Here is a 20,295-nt window from a genome sequence, read left to right as displayed (position 1 = left end):
GGAGGTGAGATTGTTAAATCTACTGGCTTTATTTGTCTAAAATATTTATTTGAAAATGTGATTTACAGTTTATTCTAATATTCAAATGTTTTGATAGAATAACAGCTTGACTGTGATCTGTATTCCAAACCAGACTATGTGAGTGGATCATTAAGAGTTGTGTGATTTTGCCTGAGGCAAAGAGCGTTTTTTTTAAGTCAAAGTGAATGTGACCACGCGGAGCAGGGTTTCTCTTGCTCCAAGATTGCTCGGAGCTGGGTTTCTCCCAAAGCGGAGTGATTGCTGGGAAAATTGCTGATGCTCTTGTAGCACTTGCCACTCTGTACGTTATTTAGCGACATGCAAAACTTCATGCTTTGGCTTCTATTGGAACTATTTTTGTTGGTAGAAAAAAAATACTTTCATTATTGATAATGAAAAAATACTGTTTAGAATACGGCAACATATTGGGTAAAAATTTAGCTTTTATAGAGGGTCCCAGGACATGACCTTTGGTGAGATACAATGCTAAAGTGTTAAAAATAGTAGTTATATAATTTAAAGCCATAAAATGGAAGTAGCGATAGATCTTTTCTTCCATACGTTCTAGTAAAACAAGTCTATCGGCCAGTTGATTGTCAGAAATTGTCAGGGGCGGGGTTTATGCAGACTAAATGATTGGAGATGTCTGGCATATGTCACCAAAGAGAAATCAAGTGTAGCGTTAGTTCTGGCAGGTCACGTCAGTCAAGCTCAAGTCAGCTGATCCACATCTACCTATAGGAATATGACGCCTACCACAGCATCCCTATGTATACATTCAGCATCATCAGCAGCTTTATCGCGTTGCTCAGGAGCTAATTACCCTCCTCCATCCCCAGCTCCTCCACAAGTCCAGTCAAGACTAGGCTTCTGATATTCCTCTTTGAATCAGACTCATTTTTCTTGAATTATGTTCTACATTAAATTATTGAACATTAATGATATCTGCAATACGTTTATGTTGGTTCTGTTCTGTTTACCCTAAGGGGGTTATTGCTGTTCTCCTTGCTCTTATCCATGCTGGGCTGCAACGGGCAGGGAGTTCTTGGCCATAACAGAACCATACCGCCAATCCAAAATGTATGCTAATTGTTAATCATCTTTGACGATAGTAGTCCTGACAGAAGTCTGTTTCTGGAACATTAAATTATGACATTTTGTTTGTCATTGTTTTGTCAAGAAATGTAAAAAAAAAAAAAATGAAACACGTGCGGATGATTTTGTTCACAATAAAATCTGTAACATGCAATTTAGAAAATAGATTTTTGGATTTTTTTTTCTCATGCCAACTTTTGTTGGGGGGAGGTGTCAATATAATGTAAATACAATTTATTTTGCATTGTTTTTTGAAAAATGTGGGGGGAAAAATATGAATCAGAATGCAACTAAGAGGAACAATTTGCAGGAAAAAAAATTCTCCTAGTAATAAGGTGAAGCAGCAAAATCGCACTGCAGCTTTAACAAGTTATTAGCATGTTCCTCGCCTTCATTGCACCTCACAGGCTGATGTGTGTTCGGCAAAGAACAGAGAAGAAGGAAGCGAGAACTGAGAGCGTTTATAAAAACAGCTCATTACATGCAAAACTCAAAAGCATTGTATTCACCCCAAAGGCCACATACATTGGATTCAATTCAGGACTGTGTCTTTTCCAGATAAGCAAAAGAAATCACATCATCTGCCACATTAGAAGTGCCATTCCCTTCCTTTAGGTTGAAACTGGGCTAGATTAGCATTTGTTGTGCAGGCGAAAGGCGAGTGTGAGCCAGAGATAAGGCGAGAGAAGAGCTAGCTTACTGGTCTTGATGGACACGGCCAGTCATTCACAGAATAGGCTCAAGTGAGTGGCCATTGCCTGTATTTGGCTACACAAATACCCCTAAATCTTTCTGTCTGCCAATTCTTAAAGGCAACAACAAGTGTGTCATGAAAGGTGAAATTGAGGCAATATAGTGTGACACGGTAGTAGCCGTAGCTACAGTGGGCTACAGCTTTAAGCCTAAAGGTAAAAACTGTCCCTGTGTGTTTCTATCAAACGCAGTGTACTTTGTGCAAGAGAAAGAGAAATAAACAGAGGATGCTAGCAGCTTTCAACAAAACCTCAAACAAGTTTTAACAAAACATATTGAGGTTGGCCATATAGTTCGACCCAGTCAATAGTGCTGTACTGATGACACAGCGCCATTGGTACTGTAAAAATACAACCCTGCCAGCAAAAAGCCGACCAATATTATGCATCTATTATCGGTAAAGCTCATAATAAAACCCTGCTACATAGTTTGGAGACAGAAAAAGTATTTGAAAGACAGTTGCCATATAATGCAAATTGTTAACATACTTTCCACCAAGTTTACTAGCGCCAACATCAAAAGATGTCTCATGAAATCATAAGTATATCTCATTTAGGTCACTGGGAAACAAATGAAATATTAATATCATTACTAACAACATCATCAAACAATGATTGTAGCACCTGTGTCTCTCACTACAGCACATTGAAGGCAACTGCTGTCGAGTAGCATTTTGAGAGGTTCTGCCCTAAACACATATTTTGGATATTTTTCCCATTCCCGCTTATATACCACAACAAGCTATTCCATCTTGGGCAGCTAATGCACTGGCAGCACTGTTATCACCTAAAGGCTGGGACAATAAGTCAGTGTAATACAAGGGATGATAAGCAAAGCACCGCAGCCTGTTGTAGCAGATCTTTCATTTGCCTACATTGCAACTTTAGGAGATGCAGCTGACAACAATGCTTTAACACTATCACCTCCAGTGTGATCAACTGCCAATGCAGGAGAAGGCTCCAGACGACCTGCTGAGAGGAACCGTGATGGACCAGACTGCCACTGCACCAGAGAAGCAAGTCACTGCACTTGCTGTACCCTTATTTACTCACACACACATTCACATACACACACAAAACAAAAGCGTGTCATCATGTGGATACACACATTCTGACTGCAGTTTGAATGAAGGATACTGTATGTGCTGTGTGTACACACCATATCCATCCTTCCTTCTTTCAGCACCCTATTCACAAGAGGATCTGGATCTGCACACACTGTGCTCTAATGAACATTCAACTAGAAATGTAAGCTGCTGTCCTAAGCAGCCCCAGGGCACCACCAACACCTTCCTTTCACTGCCATATGTTTAATATGCTCAAAACTAAAGCACAGAGATTGTGAGATCAATACAACACTGTATAATAGATATCAACCTTTGTACTTAGGTCATAAATACTGTCCCTGGGACAAAGCAGCCACAGATGGTGCCAATTAAGAGGTACTAAAAACTAGATTAGAAGAAAACGACATAAAAGTCTCCCACCCCTTCACAAAGTTATGTTTTATGGAGATTTTTTCTAATTAGACTATTATGAAACAGGGCAGCCTATAATCTCTTCAGTAGCCGAGGGAGCTTCAAGAGCTTTTTTACGCAAATTAGATGAACACCTGCATGAAAATCCTATCAATGCTGCAGGAACTTTGAACTCCTGAATTAAACAACAAATAGAACGAACAAAATGATAATATACAGTATTATAGATGAAAAAAAGGCGTATAAATACACAAATATTCATCAAGTAAAAAAAAATATATAGCCTAATGCGTCTTTGTAGGTAATGCAGTTCTGTCAAAGCACGTAGCCTATGTAAAGCACTGATAGGCTACAGGATAAAAATACACTCCCAACTTTATTGAAACACAAATATATAAATATATATCATTTCTTACCACAAAGCGTTTTTTCCTTATCTCTCACTTTTGGTATTCCCACTTAAACTCGCTTTCTTGCAGTTTTTGAGACCCCCTGCCTCAAAACAGCTCTTGTCTTTCCGCAAGCTCGTCTCAGAATGAGCTCTACACAGCAGCGCGCACGGGACCGCGTTTCTATGGCACCGCGAGGAAGCCAGCCATTGCTCTGCTCGAGAGATGCTGTATTGTAATTGTCTAGGGGCACACACACACACACACACACACACACACACACACACACACACACAAACATTAATTTCGCTGGTCACAACTGCTTCAAACAAAAACCCCGCGGCTTATCAATAGGCTATTGTATGCTACAAATACCGTAGAAAAAGTAGCCTAAAAACTTTACAGTAAAAACCTGTTACCTAAATATAGATATTGCATTAGATTTCACGGATTTAATGTATAAATGTATACAATTTACTTTAAATAAAGTTAATGCAAGTTAAAAGTAAAATTCGAAAATCTATATTACATTCATATAGCCTATAGGCTACGTTTACAAAAAATATAGGCTTGTGATGATTATTTTTTATTTGTGCATTTTAGATAGGGTTGTGCTTTTTCTGGTTTCAGTTATGAGTTATGTACATTATGGAACATATATGCTACATATTAATGTATATAGCATTATTTATTATTAGGCTAGGCTGGGCTACTATTATTATTAAAGCAGATTATTTTTTCAAGATGGTACATAACCTTATCAATTAATGATAGGTTATATGATTATGATTTGTAAACTACAGACACCAAAATGCAGTCAAGTACTACATCTGTCACTGTATGTTTTTTAAAGTGGTTTCCATATGTATTTTTTTTGTTTAGAAAGTTAACTCATGGGAAATTTTATTGCTATAATTTTTAATTTATAATAGAGAATGGGTGACATAAAAAGCATGCATATTAATTAAAATGCCTCATGAATTTCAAAAAAACTGACAAGAAAGGTAGTTGTTATTTTCAGAATTATTAAAAGGCAGGAAGGGTAATTAAGAAAGACTTAAAAGGTTCGACTTTGAAATGCAATGAATCATGCAGTAGACTCTGTCAGACCCTTAAAGGGATAGATTATATATAAGCATTATCTGTCTGCACTAAAGTAAGAGTGTATGAAGCATGTGATCTGAGAGTCCTGTTGTGTGGCTCTGAATGCTGGACTACCTACAGTCATCAAGAGAACCGGCTAAGTGCTTCCGTACTATAGATGCCTCAGGTTTATAATCAGTAAGACCAGGAAGGATAAAACGTCGAATGAAGATCTGTTCAAAGTGACCAAAAGTGAACCACTTTCCTCTCGCCTAAAATTCATTCGGCTCAAATGTGCTGGACATGTCACTAGAATGACCGCATACCCCACCCAATTCTGCACAGTCTGCTCAACGAGGGTGCCGGCATTACTGGTAGACCCAAACTGAGATATAAAGACGTCCTGAAAAGAGATCTGATTTCAGCATACCAACGAACTCCTGGACCCAGACAGTGCAAAACCAAGCAAAATGGCCATTTTTACTGTGGCGCCCAGGGAGCGATTGGGGGTTAGGTGCTTTGCTCAAGGGCACCTCAGTTGTGAGCAATGAGAGTAGAAGAGAGCACTGTTCATTCACTCCCCCACCTACATTTCCTGCCGGTACTGAGACTCAAACCCGTGTCCTTCGGGTTACAAGTCCAACTCTCTAACCATTAGATCACAACTGCCTGAACTCAGAACAGAAGCATGCGCAAAAAACTTGAAAAGTTGATTTACACAACTGGTGCACTGTATTTCAAATCACATGAAATAAGTTTTGCGTGAAGGATTACATTTATGATACTTTTATATTGCTTTTTTGGTCATTTAGGAGCTTGACAACTCCATTCATAATTCACTTTCATTACATAAAAAATAGCATGCCAAGACATTCTTTAAGTCTACGAGCATAGTCTTTACAGCATACGAGTTGAGTAAATGATGACAGAATGTTCATTTTGGGGGAAATGTTCATTTAATTTTGCATGCAGCATCCAGGTCTGACTGTAGGATCGCAGTTGTATGCACAGTGATGCATGCATGGCTGCATTAATAGGCTCCTCTGTCTTACAAACCCTATGTGCCTTGTTCTTGCATTCATGTGGTTTGCTGCTACTTCTCCAGCTGCGATGTCACGGTTCCCCCTAGCCAACTTCTAGACAGATTAACATCAGTGATCTTGTAGCTGCATTGGGAGGGGGATGTGCTCTTGGTGAGCAGAGCCCTGGACTTTCATCTTTGCTTTTCTCAAAGGCAGTTAAGCAACACAGAATACTTCATGCACACACTTTACTTAAACATACTGAAACTGCTCATAAGAACTTCAAGAGATAATCTTACACTATTGAATGCAAAGATTTTTGCAATATCATAAATATTCTCTAAATATTTCCACCCTGTCCAATGGTGCAGTGTTTTCCATTTCTATAACATATATCATATTTCATTCAGTATATTTAAAACATGATACAACACATCTTTTACTAAACACACAATTTGCTTAGTGGTAATTGTGGCTTTGTTACCTTTGCATCAAAACACAAATCAAGATCTTGGAATTCAGCATATGGGCTTATAAAGGATGCTAATGACGGCAGAGAGAAGGCTGCGGTTTGAATGCGGAGCCTCTGGAGGGTTTGGTCAAAAGCCCAGCTCTGTTTTAATTTCCATCTCCTGCCTACAATGAGATACTGTACAACAAGGCTTATTCTAATGTAAATCATGTGGTAATTATGTGCACTCTCAATCACATTGGCTAGGATTTTCACCATGCAGACTGATTTTACAAACTAATAGAACGAAGCATGCTTTAATTGGTAATTTATTCTCTGAACATGAGGACATATTAGGCAGTGGTCAGCTAGAATAGTAATGTGCAAGCCAACAGTTAAAAAAAGATAACTCAAAAAATAAATGATGTAATCAATTACTTACCCTTGTTAGACAGAAAATATTTTGTCTGTGTTGTTTTGGATGCCATTAGGGATAGTTCACCCATAAATAGAAATTTTGTCATCATTTACTCACCTTCATGTTCCAAACCTGAAATAAACCCTTTCTTCTGTTGACAAAAGAATATATTTTAAAGAATGTTGGAAACCAGACAGTTGACAGTGGCCATTGATTTCCATATAATTTTTTTCCCACGTAGATGGAAGTCAATGTTTACTGTCAACTGTATGATTAACAACATTCTTTAAAATATCTTCTTCTGTGTTTAACAGAAAAGAGAAACTCATTTGGAACAACTTGAGGGTGAGTAAATTATGACAAAATGTTCATTTTTTGGTGAACTATCCCTTTAACTTTTGCTGTACAGACAAAAACAGTTGAAAAATTCAGTCATAAAGGGGAATAATTTATGTCAATTTTCATTTTTGGTTGAATTATTCCTTTAAGTAATAGGGAAAACATGCTGGTTATATAAAATAATTACAATTCATAATGTCACACAAAAAAACTACAGAGGCAGAAAAGAAATTTTACCCTAAAACAAATCAAATATTTCTGAATGGGTGCACAGTGTTTCATTATTGTATCATATCATATACTGCATCAACATGTAACAATCAAATTGAAATACTGCATGTAATGTAAATGATTCAAAGTGTGTTGAGGGGTAGGCAAATCTGGAAATCACTTAAACCTTAAAACGGTGGAGAGGAGGAACCACTCTTGATCATTCTTGTCTATGGGTCATTAATAATACTAATGGTGCAAAGATGTATTATTGCGTGTTATTGAGAATCTCTGTGCCTTTGTTCGATCCTGATAACTCAACCATGTTTGAAATCAATATTCACAAGCTTTGGATAATTATTCTGCAAGGGATGATGAATTTGCCTTTTGTCCTGTATTGCAATACTGAGTCAATGTGTGTGAATCTACATGTGCTAGCAATACATGTTGACACATGAAAAGAAAAGAAATGCTTACGATTCAAATTTTCCTTCTTTATACTACAAAAATATCTCCCTCGACATGCACAACAGTGTGACCTCTATGAAAAGTAGTTAATGTGGAACTGCTGCTGAGTAAAAATGGAAAAAGTGGTGGATAAGCAGGTGAGTAAAAGGTCTGGATGAAACGTAATTAAAACAACTTGAGATAAACTCCTGGCCTTTGTGTGGATTATAAAGAATAAGTGAGAAAATGGGGTAAAATGGTCATCACTGTAAATACTTTTTCTTGTTAACATCTGTCATATTCTCTGCTTATGTTATGCGATTTATATGAACAGATTTAACTTATGCTTTTATTCACATACTGTATAAACATTGATCAGCAAACATCAACAGATGCTCATTGGTTCTCGCGCGTCTAGCAAGCATGCAGGAGGTTTCGTGACCAAATTTGTTCGCTGATCATGTTTATATGTGAATAAAAGCCTAAATTAAATCTGTTCATTGCATAAAGCAACCATGTCTTTTCAGAAGAGTTGGATTAAACCGCTCGATTATATGTGTTTTGGGTAAATAGATTTTCAATGTAGGGACAGAAATCTCTCATGTTTCATTAAAAAGATCTTCATTTGTGTTCCGAAGTTGAATGAAAGTCTTATTGGTTTGGAACGAGATGAGGGTGAGTAAATGATGACAGAATATACATTTTAAGGTGGACTAACCCTTTAATAGTCTGTGATTTAAAAAAAGCATTTTATTAGCAAATTAGCATTAAGCTTTGTATCAGTAGAAACCCAATAGTATTTTCGAATGACCGTGCTTCCCTCCCTCATGTCCCCCTGAGACGAGGTATTGTGTGTCTGAAAAAAAAAACTCTGATGACGCAAAAATCGTCATTTAGCGTCATCGGAGGCTTTTTTGGCCAGAGGCTAGAGACTACAGCCAGTAGTAGGGGATAGTTCCGCATGTTTTCAACCCGCCCATAGGGGGTGGGATCTCACGATAAAACGGCATCTTTTCAGTTTCAAGTCAACTAGTAGCCTAGTTCTATCATTTCTTCCGATACTGCCCTCTGTAACCAGTAGGCGTGACTTGGAAGTGGCCTCGCAGGGCAGCGAAGCAAGTGCATTCTGGGAGTTGTTGTCTTTCATCCACATGAGCCAAAAATACATTTTCTGGCTTTTCTCAGTCTAGAAGGCACCAACTTCTAAAATAATTTCACATTTCTACTACATAAACGACCCAATTTATATACACATTCATCTTTCCAGCGGTGAAATATCCCTTTAAGGTGCAACACACTTAAGCTAAACTCAGCAAAACACATGAGCACACAAACTCACATTAAGACTCACCATATCATCAAGTATTATGGTTATATTGCTAACAAGTGAAAGAACAATTAACGATTACACAGGACAACCTCATATATTTGCTATATGTACGAACTGTGCCAAATGGCGCAGTTAAAACCAGAGCACACTGCTTGTGTCTCACAGTGCAATGCAGCTAACTTGCTCCATTGCCAGAGTGATGAATGAATATGTCTAAAATTTGATTAAAAATGCAAAATAACCATATGTATTTCCGAGATGATAACTGGGCTGCACTCGCTGAATTAAATGTCATTGCAACAAAATATTTAGCTTTGCATACTTTGCAAAGACAAATGTTTTATCTTTGCAACTTTGCCCTTTAGAAACTATCATTAGGTTTGATGTCAAAGAAAGTAAACAGGAAAAAGTATATGGCTGCGTCTGAAATCGCATACTCTATTGAGCAGGAACTCATTTTGAATAAGTAATTACTTTGCGACCACTAAAAAGGTATGTTCTACATAGTATGAATGTGTGTAGTATGAATGTAATCAAGATGTATTACATTCACCATGTTGCTCTTATCATGTGACCTTCCATCACTTCACTTCCATTCATAAATCCTCTCCTGGCCTCACGGGATAGTAAAGTGTCCATCATATGCACACTTCAGAATCTAGCCAGAAGTAGTAGGTTATACGGATACTTTTTGCTTTTATGAGTAGGCTACTGTGAATTCAGACGTACTTGTTTTGTCTATTGTTTTTTGCCTACTAAGGAAGTCTGTGATTAGAATACACACAAATTAGAATACACAGATATTCTAATTTGATTTTTGAATTTTTGTCAATGTAGAAAGATGAATAAAGATTGTATTCAAATGGGGCATCGTTTGCATCTGGAAACCAAAACTAGAGCAAGTGGTACAGTAAGGGATGACTCATGTGATACATCATTATTTGGTTACGCTTGGTATAACTTTGAAGTCTGTGCATTTGACTAAGATTAAAGTGATGCAATTATATAGAATTATGTGGGAGTCAGCTCCTACACTGATCTAATGAATTATCATAAATGTTTGGCAGTAGATGAGTTGATGATCTCTCAGCATGCCATGGAACCACTGCAAGACTGATTGTACCTCTGACCTCTCATGAATGGCGGTCTCAATGGAACTTGTATTTGCCGCTGTGTAATAAGCTTTATGAGCTGAAAAATTTTATGTTCTATTCCCAGGTGGTGAAAACGGTTCACTGCCAAGAATTGAAAAGCAGTCTAGCTCATGGTTGTTTGTACATCTAACATGTTTATTTGTTTGTCACCCTATTCTCTGCTAAACTGTAGAGCTTATTGACCAAGCAAATGCTATACATGTATTAATTTTGAAGAGGCTATCTTATTGAATCAATTTTGAAAACATGCTCATAGGCAAACACATCTTGCAGAGGGATGTGTGTAAATTTAAAGACACATGACAAATATGACAAATACTGGGGATGGAGTTAATGAGATAAAGTGAGTAAATTAGACAAGATTACATGATCTTACCCACTTCTGTTCATGTATATATATATATATATATATATATATATATATATATATATATATATATATATATATATATATATATATACTATGTACAGTGTGTGTGTGTGTGTGTGTGTGTGTGTGTGTGTGTGTGTGTGTGTGTGTGAGAGAGAGAGAGTGAGTGTGTGTAAATGTGTAAAACATTTTAATGATGAAAAAAATAACAGATTGCACCTAAGTTCAAATTATTTTTTAAATTCACCAGATTCTCCAGAACATTATAAATAATATTAGAATATTTACACATCTACACTTGGATATTTCTGATCTTATTTTCATCATCAAATTTGAGACCATTCCATACCATAAATCACTCACTTTCACTAGAAGTGAGTGCAAGGCTTGCACAACAGTTGTGCAAGCCCAAGCATTACAATAAATATTGAAAATACGGTTGAATTTCTTGTTTGCCACTGTGAGGCAATTTAACTGTCAGCAGCCGCATACATGGCTTGTTAACCTCGGCCCATGCCACTGAACAGAGAACAAATTTAACACAATCAGGGATGAAATGTCACAGTCACCCCATAACAGGCAGACCCTGGAAATTAGATTTTAGAAATGAGTCCATTTGGATGTTGCTCTCGGCCTAAACCCCCTGAATCCTCTCCATGTCCCGCTACAGGGCAGTCTGTGATTCAATTTTCCGTTGTTATAGTCAGGCTCATTTTCAATCGCCTTCTTTTTTGCTCGCTCTCATCTTTTGAGATGGTCGCGGCTTAAATGTCTTGATTCCTAGAAGTGATGCACATGGAGATAGACATCTGAGATCAATGTCCTTTGCAATGCCTAAACACTTTTAGCACAAAGGGCCTCCATTATCTTATTCTCAATGGCCTCAACCTGTTTTTGCAGTGAATGAGATTGAAATTAAAAGAAAGCAATGGTGGATTTAATGTAGTATTAGGATAGCTTACCCCCAAATTAAAATTATTTTATCATTTACTTACTCTCATGTCATTCCAAATAACAGACTTTGAAGTTTTGAAAAATATCCTGCATGCTGCTCTTTCAATAAAATGAAAAAAGGCTGTCAACTACGAAATGACAACGACCACACCATAAAAGTATCATAAAAGCCATACAACTTGAAAACCATATTCCAATTCTTCTGAAGCCATCGTAGCATGCTGAAATTTTAGTCATGATTCACTGAAAAGCAATCGCCTGGTGTGCTTATAAAAGTATGTAAGAAAAGTAGAGATGTCTGTTGTGAACAAATTATTCTTTTAAGTCAGATTTTTCATGAATCTGTTGATCCAGTTAACAAAACTGATTTGTTAGTCGACACAGTGATACCATCACAGTTAACAGCCTGGATTGGAAGATTATCAGTGAAAAACAACTTAAATCTTATTTCTTTTTACACAAAGCTATTTGGATTATATGGCTTGTTTCATATAGAAACCTTTTATGATCGTTTTATGGTTGTTTTGAATCCTTTTTAAAGCTTAAAATCTATTGAAGGTCAATAAATGTCAGATTATTTTATTTCTGGAAGATCACTGTAATTAAATGAGTTTTTTTTCTGAGCTCTGACACCTACTGTCTGATGTCAGTGTAATATTGTGAAGTTGAGAGACAAGGTTGAACAGCTGAATTTGGTTCTCACATTTACTTTACTAGAACATTGGCTGTCTGCATGTATAAATGAACATTATTCATACCTAAGATGATGGCACTGCTGAACTCCCGGCAGATTTCGCTATTAAATATTAAATATAAGCTTAGTGCAAGTGAGCATATAAGTCTTATAAAGAAAAATGACAAAGGAGGTAATTTGGCTGTACCTACACTGTAAAAAAACATGTGAAATCTACAGTAATTTACTGTTTTTTATAGTAAGTTACTTGTCAGTGACAGTGAAGAACTGTGAATTTCACAGTCAATTTCTTACAGTGTAGTCTACACCTGTTCAGTAATTAACAATGCCTATAAAGGTATGGTCACAAATTAGCTTGGCACACAACACTGGGGTTCGCTAAATTATTTAATCATACCTCACTGGGCTTCACCAGCACACAGGAATTTCCCATTGGGTTACTGAGAATTAACTCCCCGGTAGTGATTTTACACACAGAGCCACACAAAACACCCTCTCTATCTTGTTCCTTCTTCAGCAGGGAGGAGAACACAGAGTGTGTATGCTATTTTCCCTGCTGGTCTGATGTCTACTCTCAGTTTTATTTATTCATGGCCACATAATGCGGTAGCTGCAGTAGTAAGTCTAGAATGAGCGGCTGGCTCGCTGCAGTGGAGCTTAGTGTGCTAAACTAATCTTTAGTGGCTAATAGTAATGTTCTGCTCAATGTGTTATAGACACAGATGGAGGAGAGGTACTACTCTGTAATGCGACTGGCATTCTGCTTGGGTTCTCTTCATCTTTTTCAACTATAGTGGAAAGAAATGAGGTCCCCCCTCCACATGCCCTCTATTGCTCAACCATTATACTCAGTCAGATCCGTCATGTTTGAAAGGAAATGTAATTGATTTAACCTTGAGGGCTACTATACAATAGAAATGGGGTGAGAAAGATGGTCATCCCTAACATACGCCATCATCATGTGCTTGAGTGGCGTTATATAGACTTTGACCATCTTAAATTCTCTTTCCTCGCCACTCTTTTTATACAAGCCAGTCAATAAACTTGTAATGCTGGTTTACAATGAGAATAAATGATGGCCTCAGTCTTTACACCAATAGCTTCGATTCTCACGAAGTATGGGCATGAGCATAACACAACTAAGATATTTTTAACATGTTTTTAATTTTTATAAATAGAGTATTTGTTTATTTAAGTCATAACATGTCAGCAATATAGATAAATGCATGGAATAGCAGGAAAATATCAAACATGAGCTGTTAGTGTTATGATGATACTGGTAAGAAACAGGTTTATTGAAACAAGTAGCGATGAGCACCAGTGGGTGACGATAATGGAGAATGTCTTTGAATAATGATGGTGAGATATACTGACAGTCTGTGGTTATTTTGCAGGTGATGAAGGAGGTTGTGGATGATGTGGTGAGAGATCGCTGGAGTACACAGTGGAATGGAGAGAGGTAAGTAGCTGAGTGATGACAGGAGGAAGACGATGGAGACTTTGGAGAAACAGGACGGTAGACAATCACACTAAACATCAATCGTAGGAAGGTAAGAGTAACAGGGAAGTCAGTCCTTACTCAAACAAGACCAGACAATGTGACTGTGTGAGGTGAGTGTGGTGATGATCAGATGACGTGCAGGTGCGGGTGATTAGTACTCAGGTGACAGCGATCTCTGTCATTGTGTGGTGGTGGAGCCTGGCTGATCCCTGACAGTTCTATAGCATTAGAATTTTTTGTTTTAATAAGATACGTTTGATAATAAATAAAGATGGCAAATGCAATCCAATAATAATTTCAAATTCCTACTATGGTCCCAAAAATGCTCAGACGACATGTTTCGGATAATCTTGTAGGGTTTGATTCAATAAAAAATGACCGACGTGTCTTTCGTTCGCGAATCAGATTAATTTTTTCTGGAATTGAACTGGCCTGTTGGCTTGTATGCTTTGATTCACTGAAATATGCTGCGTCATTTTGCAACATTGACACTTCTGTTGAACTGAATTGAATCAACAACTGACCCAAGCTGAATAACAACACCATTGTCTTCAGCTGCTTATAGCTGAATTGAACTTATAATTGATGAACTTATGAACTTAATTACTGAACTCAACTGAATCAACACTGAAATGAAAATTAGGTAATGTTACATCAAAAGTTTGAAAGTAATTCAAAGTTTAAGTAAGCAGAACTTTTAAATACAATTAGATTTAAAATCATTATAGAATAAAACAGTTTTTTTTATTTTGTACTCATCTATTTTAATTGCTCTTAACTTAAAATATTTAGGTAAGCTAACTCGTCCATTTAACTTAAAATTATGATGTAACCTCAACTTAAATATTTCTAGTTGTGGAAATTAGCTTTAATTAGCTACTTCAGTAAATGCTAACTGGTAACACAATGCTTTTGATAGCATTAGCATAGCAATTGCTGAATAAGTATGGCAATATAAAACATTCAACATACCTGTTCTCAAACTAAGATCATGCTCCACTCATCACCATGATGGTAACCCCCAAAAAACCCAACATAATATAAAGTCTTCTGAGCATATAGCTAAACATTAAACATTACTAAATCTCCCACTTGGGTGAGACTTTATTCTAAAGGTGACATACATGTTACTACATGTACTTTCTATAGTAATAACAGTAAATTATGCATAATTACTTGCAACTAAACCTAAACCAAACCCTAACCCATAACTTTAACTCTTGTAATCAAATTAATATTACTCAGTACTTGTTTAAGTACAACTATACGTCAACTTCAAATAAAGTGTAACCTAATCATGCACAAAAAACATTATATAACACTTAATTTGATCATTTACTCTTCCTTTCGAGTGCCACGGCAAAGCATGCTGAGAAATAGAAATCCCAGCCCAGTTTCAGTGAAAATGTAAGTTTGAATAAATTAAAAGGAACAAGTTTATAAAACTCAAAACAATGAAACAACTCACTACAAAAAATGCTTTTCTTACTTAGTATTTTTGTCTGGTTTCCAGTCCAAATATAAAAAAATTCTTAAAACAAGATGCATTTACTAGATAGGCTAAGTACAATTAGATAAGATATTATGTCTTGTTTTCCTGGGGAATTAATCAAAATTAAGTGAGTTTTTGCTTAAAACAAGCAAAATGATCTATCCATGGGGTAAGGAAAATTATTTTAATTCAAACAGAAACAAGATTATTTTTCTTACCCCATGGACAGATCATTTTGCTTGTTTTAAGCAAAAACTCACTTAATTTGGATTTATTTCCCCAGAAAACAAGACATAATATCTTATGTCATTTTACTACTTTAGTAAATGCATCTTGATTTAAGAATTATTTTGATATTTGGACTGGAAACAAGACTCAGATTACTTAAAATGTGTCAGTTTTGCGAACTCAAAAGAAAAAGTTCTAAATACTCATAAAAGTTTAATTTAAGTTTACCCTACTCAAAACAATCATTTATTTTGAGCATCAGGGTTTTGCATGCTGTGAAGCTGCTTTGAAACAATCTGTATTGTATAAAGCGCTGCTGTATTTAAATAAATGTGACTTGACTGGCGGTGTTGCGTTGATGCTAAACAGTAGTGCAGGATACAGAGAGAGTATTTTTTTGCACTGTGTTTTGTCTGCATCAACAAAAGAATATACACATGCGAGAACCAAATGATGTTTCGGTCCCTATAATGACCAGGCAAAATGGTTACAGGTAAGACATTGCTTTGTAGCTCCATTACATGGATGGCATAAAGTGTTTATACATGCAGGCTTAAAAGCATCTAGGCCCATGTACACATTCTTTGAGTCAAAGTGAAATACAGAAAGATTCTTTGAACTGTGGGGGCAAAACCTGAATTATTAAACAAACAGCTTTTTAGTTACGTTTACATCTGACATCTTTGAAATATTCATTCATGGGAAAACGGAGGCATGACTTCAACACTATGCAACCCATGAATTACAGAAAATGACGCTCTTTACTACAGTGCAGCTGCAGTAACACATGCTCTTCCACATCAAGAGATCTATTCCAAAGGGATGTTGAACAATTGCTTTAGATAATTAGCAACAAACTGCAGAGCATTGATCAGTGTGTCCTCTGTTACGTTCCCAGTCCTGCTCTATCGTGTTGGATTTTGGCATTGCATGAGTGCTGCACCACCTGGCTCTCCTGATGCATGACCTTTGCTTTTTGGCAGGGTGGGTGCAGCTCTCGCCATGGGGTTGCGGAGGCCAGCGGCAGTCCTCCATTCATCTAGTATTACTGCCTGTGGACTGCAGGTTCCAGAGCCTCCCTCCACTCCTAGTCAAGTCAGCAGGCATCTCCCTTCACACACTCAGAACTTCCTTCCTAATTAGAGCTCAATCATTATGATTTTATGACATTATGAGTTTTTTTTTTTTTTTTGCACTAGCATTACTAATGGAAAAAGTAGTACCGGTACAAAGCAAAAAGTTTTGCGATTTTACATTGGACGTCAAGTGGCAACCCAAAGCAGTACCAAGTCTAATGGAGACTGGGAAATGTTTCAGCCTGTCCTATATATCTATTAATTTATATATGTGTGTGTGTATATACTGTATGCATTTAAATGACTTCAGAAGTAGTTGAGCATTATTAAAGAGCTGGCATTAGAGATTTTCTGTGGCGTCAGTGATTCATGTTTATTTGTGGATAACACACAGTGGCATTCACTATCCTTGCAGTCGGGGACATGATGCAGGTCAGGGCCTGCGGTGGTTTATTTGATTTCTCCTGTGACAGAAACTCAGAGTGACAATTAGATTCTGTGTCTTCCTCCATGGCAGTTTGCCAGATATGAAATTCATTATAATTTGTATTGCTTTAGACATTCCTATCACCTGCCAACTCAGAGATATCACAGCTCCTTCGATCTTGTGTCCAAAATTCAATTTCATGTCAATTTAACCTTGTGTGGCTGCCGTGAACCTGTAGTCTGGAGCGGTGCGTTGTAAAACACTTGCATCCATCTTTCTATAAAGCACATCAATGAAATTTCTCCAACTTAAGCTTAATTGTGCACTTGTCATTAGACAGGAAAAAAAGGAGGCGCCACAGGTACAAATTATCTAAATCGCCAATGAGTAGCATCCTTATTTAGTTGAGAAGAACATCAAACACGAGCAGGTTCATTAGGGAAATAAAAAAGTGCCAGGTAACTAATGGCAATTCATTATTTATACAGAACTTACTTTCAAAAGTTACCTCGGTATTAATCGAACAGCACATCTTAAAGGTCACGATCCTTTGAAGTCCTACTTCAAGCTCATGCATATACGCAGATAAACATAAGCACGTCCCCAGCCCACGTCACCCCCAACAAACATGCTTCCCATCAAACACTGCAGGAAACTTACCTGCACTGGATATGTTGGGGTTTTCACTGGTCAGAAGCACAAGGAAATCCTGACAGGTTTCCGAGTCTAGGAGAGGGCTGTCATCCAGGCAGAGGTCAACGATAAGGGCCACTGCCTTCTCACAGAACATGTCCTGGTCCTCAGTGGCAATAGCACTCATTCTGTGAGCCCAAATCCCAACTGCTTTTGTCCTTTTAGCATCTAGGATGGAGACAAATGGTGATCGTAGCACTCCAAAAATAGATGTAACTATCTCTACGTCCCTCTCTGCAACTCTTGGATGTTCGCATGTGGGCGAATGGTTGTGTGGGAAAGGGGGCTTAATAAAGCAGTAGTAACCCCAGGTGCTCTGGGAGTCAAAGTGCATCACATTATGTCTAGATCTTCCTCTCAGCTACTGTTCAAACACAGGTTTTGGAGGTTTTTGTCCCTAAGCCAGTTTTTGTCCACTCCCCTTCCCTTGTTTCCTCCCTTCTCCTGTCATTCTTACATCGGATAGGGAAAAGGAGAGCTCCTCCTCCCTTCTACTGCTCCTCTCCCTTTCTTGACCCTGAATTTGCTATAGAAGCTTTTTGATATACATGCCCCAGTGTTCAAAGTTTCTATTATTTATAGTTTGATGGAGCATCTGCATTCTCCTCTAATGTTCTTGTGAAGGTTTATTCCTTGCTACAGCCAGGTTGTGGGATCTGAATATTTTTCAGTTGCTATTGATCGTCTGATGATGCAGTTTTTGTTGAGTAATGGTAAGCAAAATCCATGAGGGGATTTCCTTTCTTAGGCCCATGCACTCTAACATCAATATCATAAAACATGGGTAAATGTCTCTTTTTCTTACTCTAATAATAAAATATTCCATCATGATCAGTGGTGCATCTCCGTTTCAGGTATATCTGTATTGGAGCTGACTTTTGTCAGCTGATAAGCCATAGGACAGAATGAATGTTGGCAGTTAAGTCACACATATTTTTACACATTTAATATTTAACTTATATATTCCATATTTAATGAACATTTTATATTTATATTTAAGGTGGAAGTCTCGTATCCCAGTGGCTAAATATACTGACATAATCATTATCTGTTAATTTACGTGATAAGAAAAGTTGTAGAATAATTTTTATAATTCATTTTTTATATTTCTGTTCTCTCTCTCTCTCTCTCTCTCTCTCTCTCTCTCTCTCTATATATATATATATATATATATATATATATTACCATTTAAATGTTTGGGGTCTGTAATTTTTCTCATATGGTCACCAATGCTGCATTAGAAAAAGAATTTGGAAAAATAAAATTATTAATATCTTTCAATAAATATTTTAATGGTATGTTTGTGTGCTTATTATGCTTTTACATGACCTACACTGGTCATTTAAAACATTAAGAGCTTTTATTCTGAGGATTGGTGCTTTAATTGTGTGAATCATTGTCTCATCCATAGTTTGTGGATGTTAGAAGAACATTCAACTGCACTTCAAAACTGTATCTCAGTTCTTAGAGAAGACAAGATGTATAGTAAAAACCTGCCTTTATTAAAAATTTACAGAGAGAATAGATGGAAGAGTGTAGCAAGGACACGTCCTCACTGCTGCTCTGCCTAAAACTTTTATGCTTCCATCTACAAAGCTTTTCTTTGCGCATAGAGAACCCGAAGTGTTTATGTTACTAAGAGAGTGCTGAATTGAGAATAGGCCTACATTAAAAACGGTTTTCCTCTCTCGTTCAAAGTCAGTGCATTCAATTGAAAATCTCTATAAGTTGTCATCAAGGATGACCTTAACCATATTGGGGTTCCATGGAATATGACTTGATCTCACAGTGTTCATATGCAAGCACAAAAACAGAAATGAAATGTTCCCTCATGTCTTTATTGAGCAGTACAAATTCATAATTGATATTTTTGCTGTCTGTACATTTGGCACTATGACTAAGATTTTGATATGAAAAATGAGAGAGAACATTTTGAATAGTGATTAGCTTTTTTGTGTAGAGTGAAATCCTTGAAATGGATTGAAAATCCTCCTCATCAAATGATTTTGCTTGATCTACTCAAAAAAAAGTAGGGGTTTTCAAACTTTTTTATGCTATGAACCTCCGAATATAAAGATCTCATAGCAAGGAACTGCCAACATTTTAAAGACAGCTATATTTATGTATAAAGATCAATTTATATTATGAAAAACAATATCATATACTGTATATAAAATATGATCTGGTAATTAAGTTCTAATAAGTTGACATTTTAACTGTTTTATTATCTACTTCTTTTGAAAACCAGTTACTGTTGCTTTTTTTTTTGAAAGGATGAGCGTTTTTAAAAAAAAGACCTATAGAACCTTTATTTCTGAGGGTGTGATGGCTCCACAATTTTCTCATTTGCCTGTTTCCAAAATAAAATTTTGAGCAAGTACTTAACCAGCCAGTGTTCAAAACTATCTGCTTGCCTTAGCTCGATTCAAAACGGTATTAGCTTGTAATAATGTTTTTTAATTCCAGTGGTACTTGTGGATTTCCACGGGAAATTCTAGCATGTCTTTGCGTCATTACGTCACATCTTTACACATAAAGTAGGTGTCTCGGCTAGTAGGCTAAATTAAGTGTGAGGATGTTGGAGGTGGAGATTTATAGCCTTTTCTCACAACACTTGATATAATTAAACTTATCAATTTGATGGCGGATCTAGAAAGGTTCAAACGACAAT

General features: G+C 36.8%; 1 protein-coding gene across 2 annotated transcripts in view; it reads right to left on the bottom strand.

Annotated features, from left to right (window-relative positions):
• The window catches only part of syt6b (synaptotagmin VIb), a 58,954-nt gene extending 41,122 nt beyond the window's left edge, over positions 1–17,832 (bottom strand). Inside the window, exon 1 of one of the 2 annotated variants that reach the window (XM_079858207.1) lies at positions 17,592–17,832. In XM_079858207.1, coding sequence (XP_079714333.1) covers positions 17,592–17,751 — 160 coding nt within the window. In that variant the 5' untranslated portion in view covers positions 17,752–17,832. Of the gene's footprint in view, positions 1–3,762; positions 3,951–17,591 lie in introns of those variants that run through there. The other variant, XM_079858206.1, reaches the window with a different exon arrangement.
• Positions 17,833–20,295: the final 2,463 nt, after the last annotated feature.

Source organism: Squalius cephalus, assembly GCF_949319135.1.
Source record: "Squalius cephalus genome assembly, chromosome: 22".
NCBI lineage: Eukaryota > Metazoa > Chordata > Actinopteri > Cypriniformes > Leuciscidae > Squalius > Squalius cephalus.
This window is presented reverse-complemented; position numbering and strand designations above follow the sequence as displayed.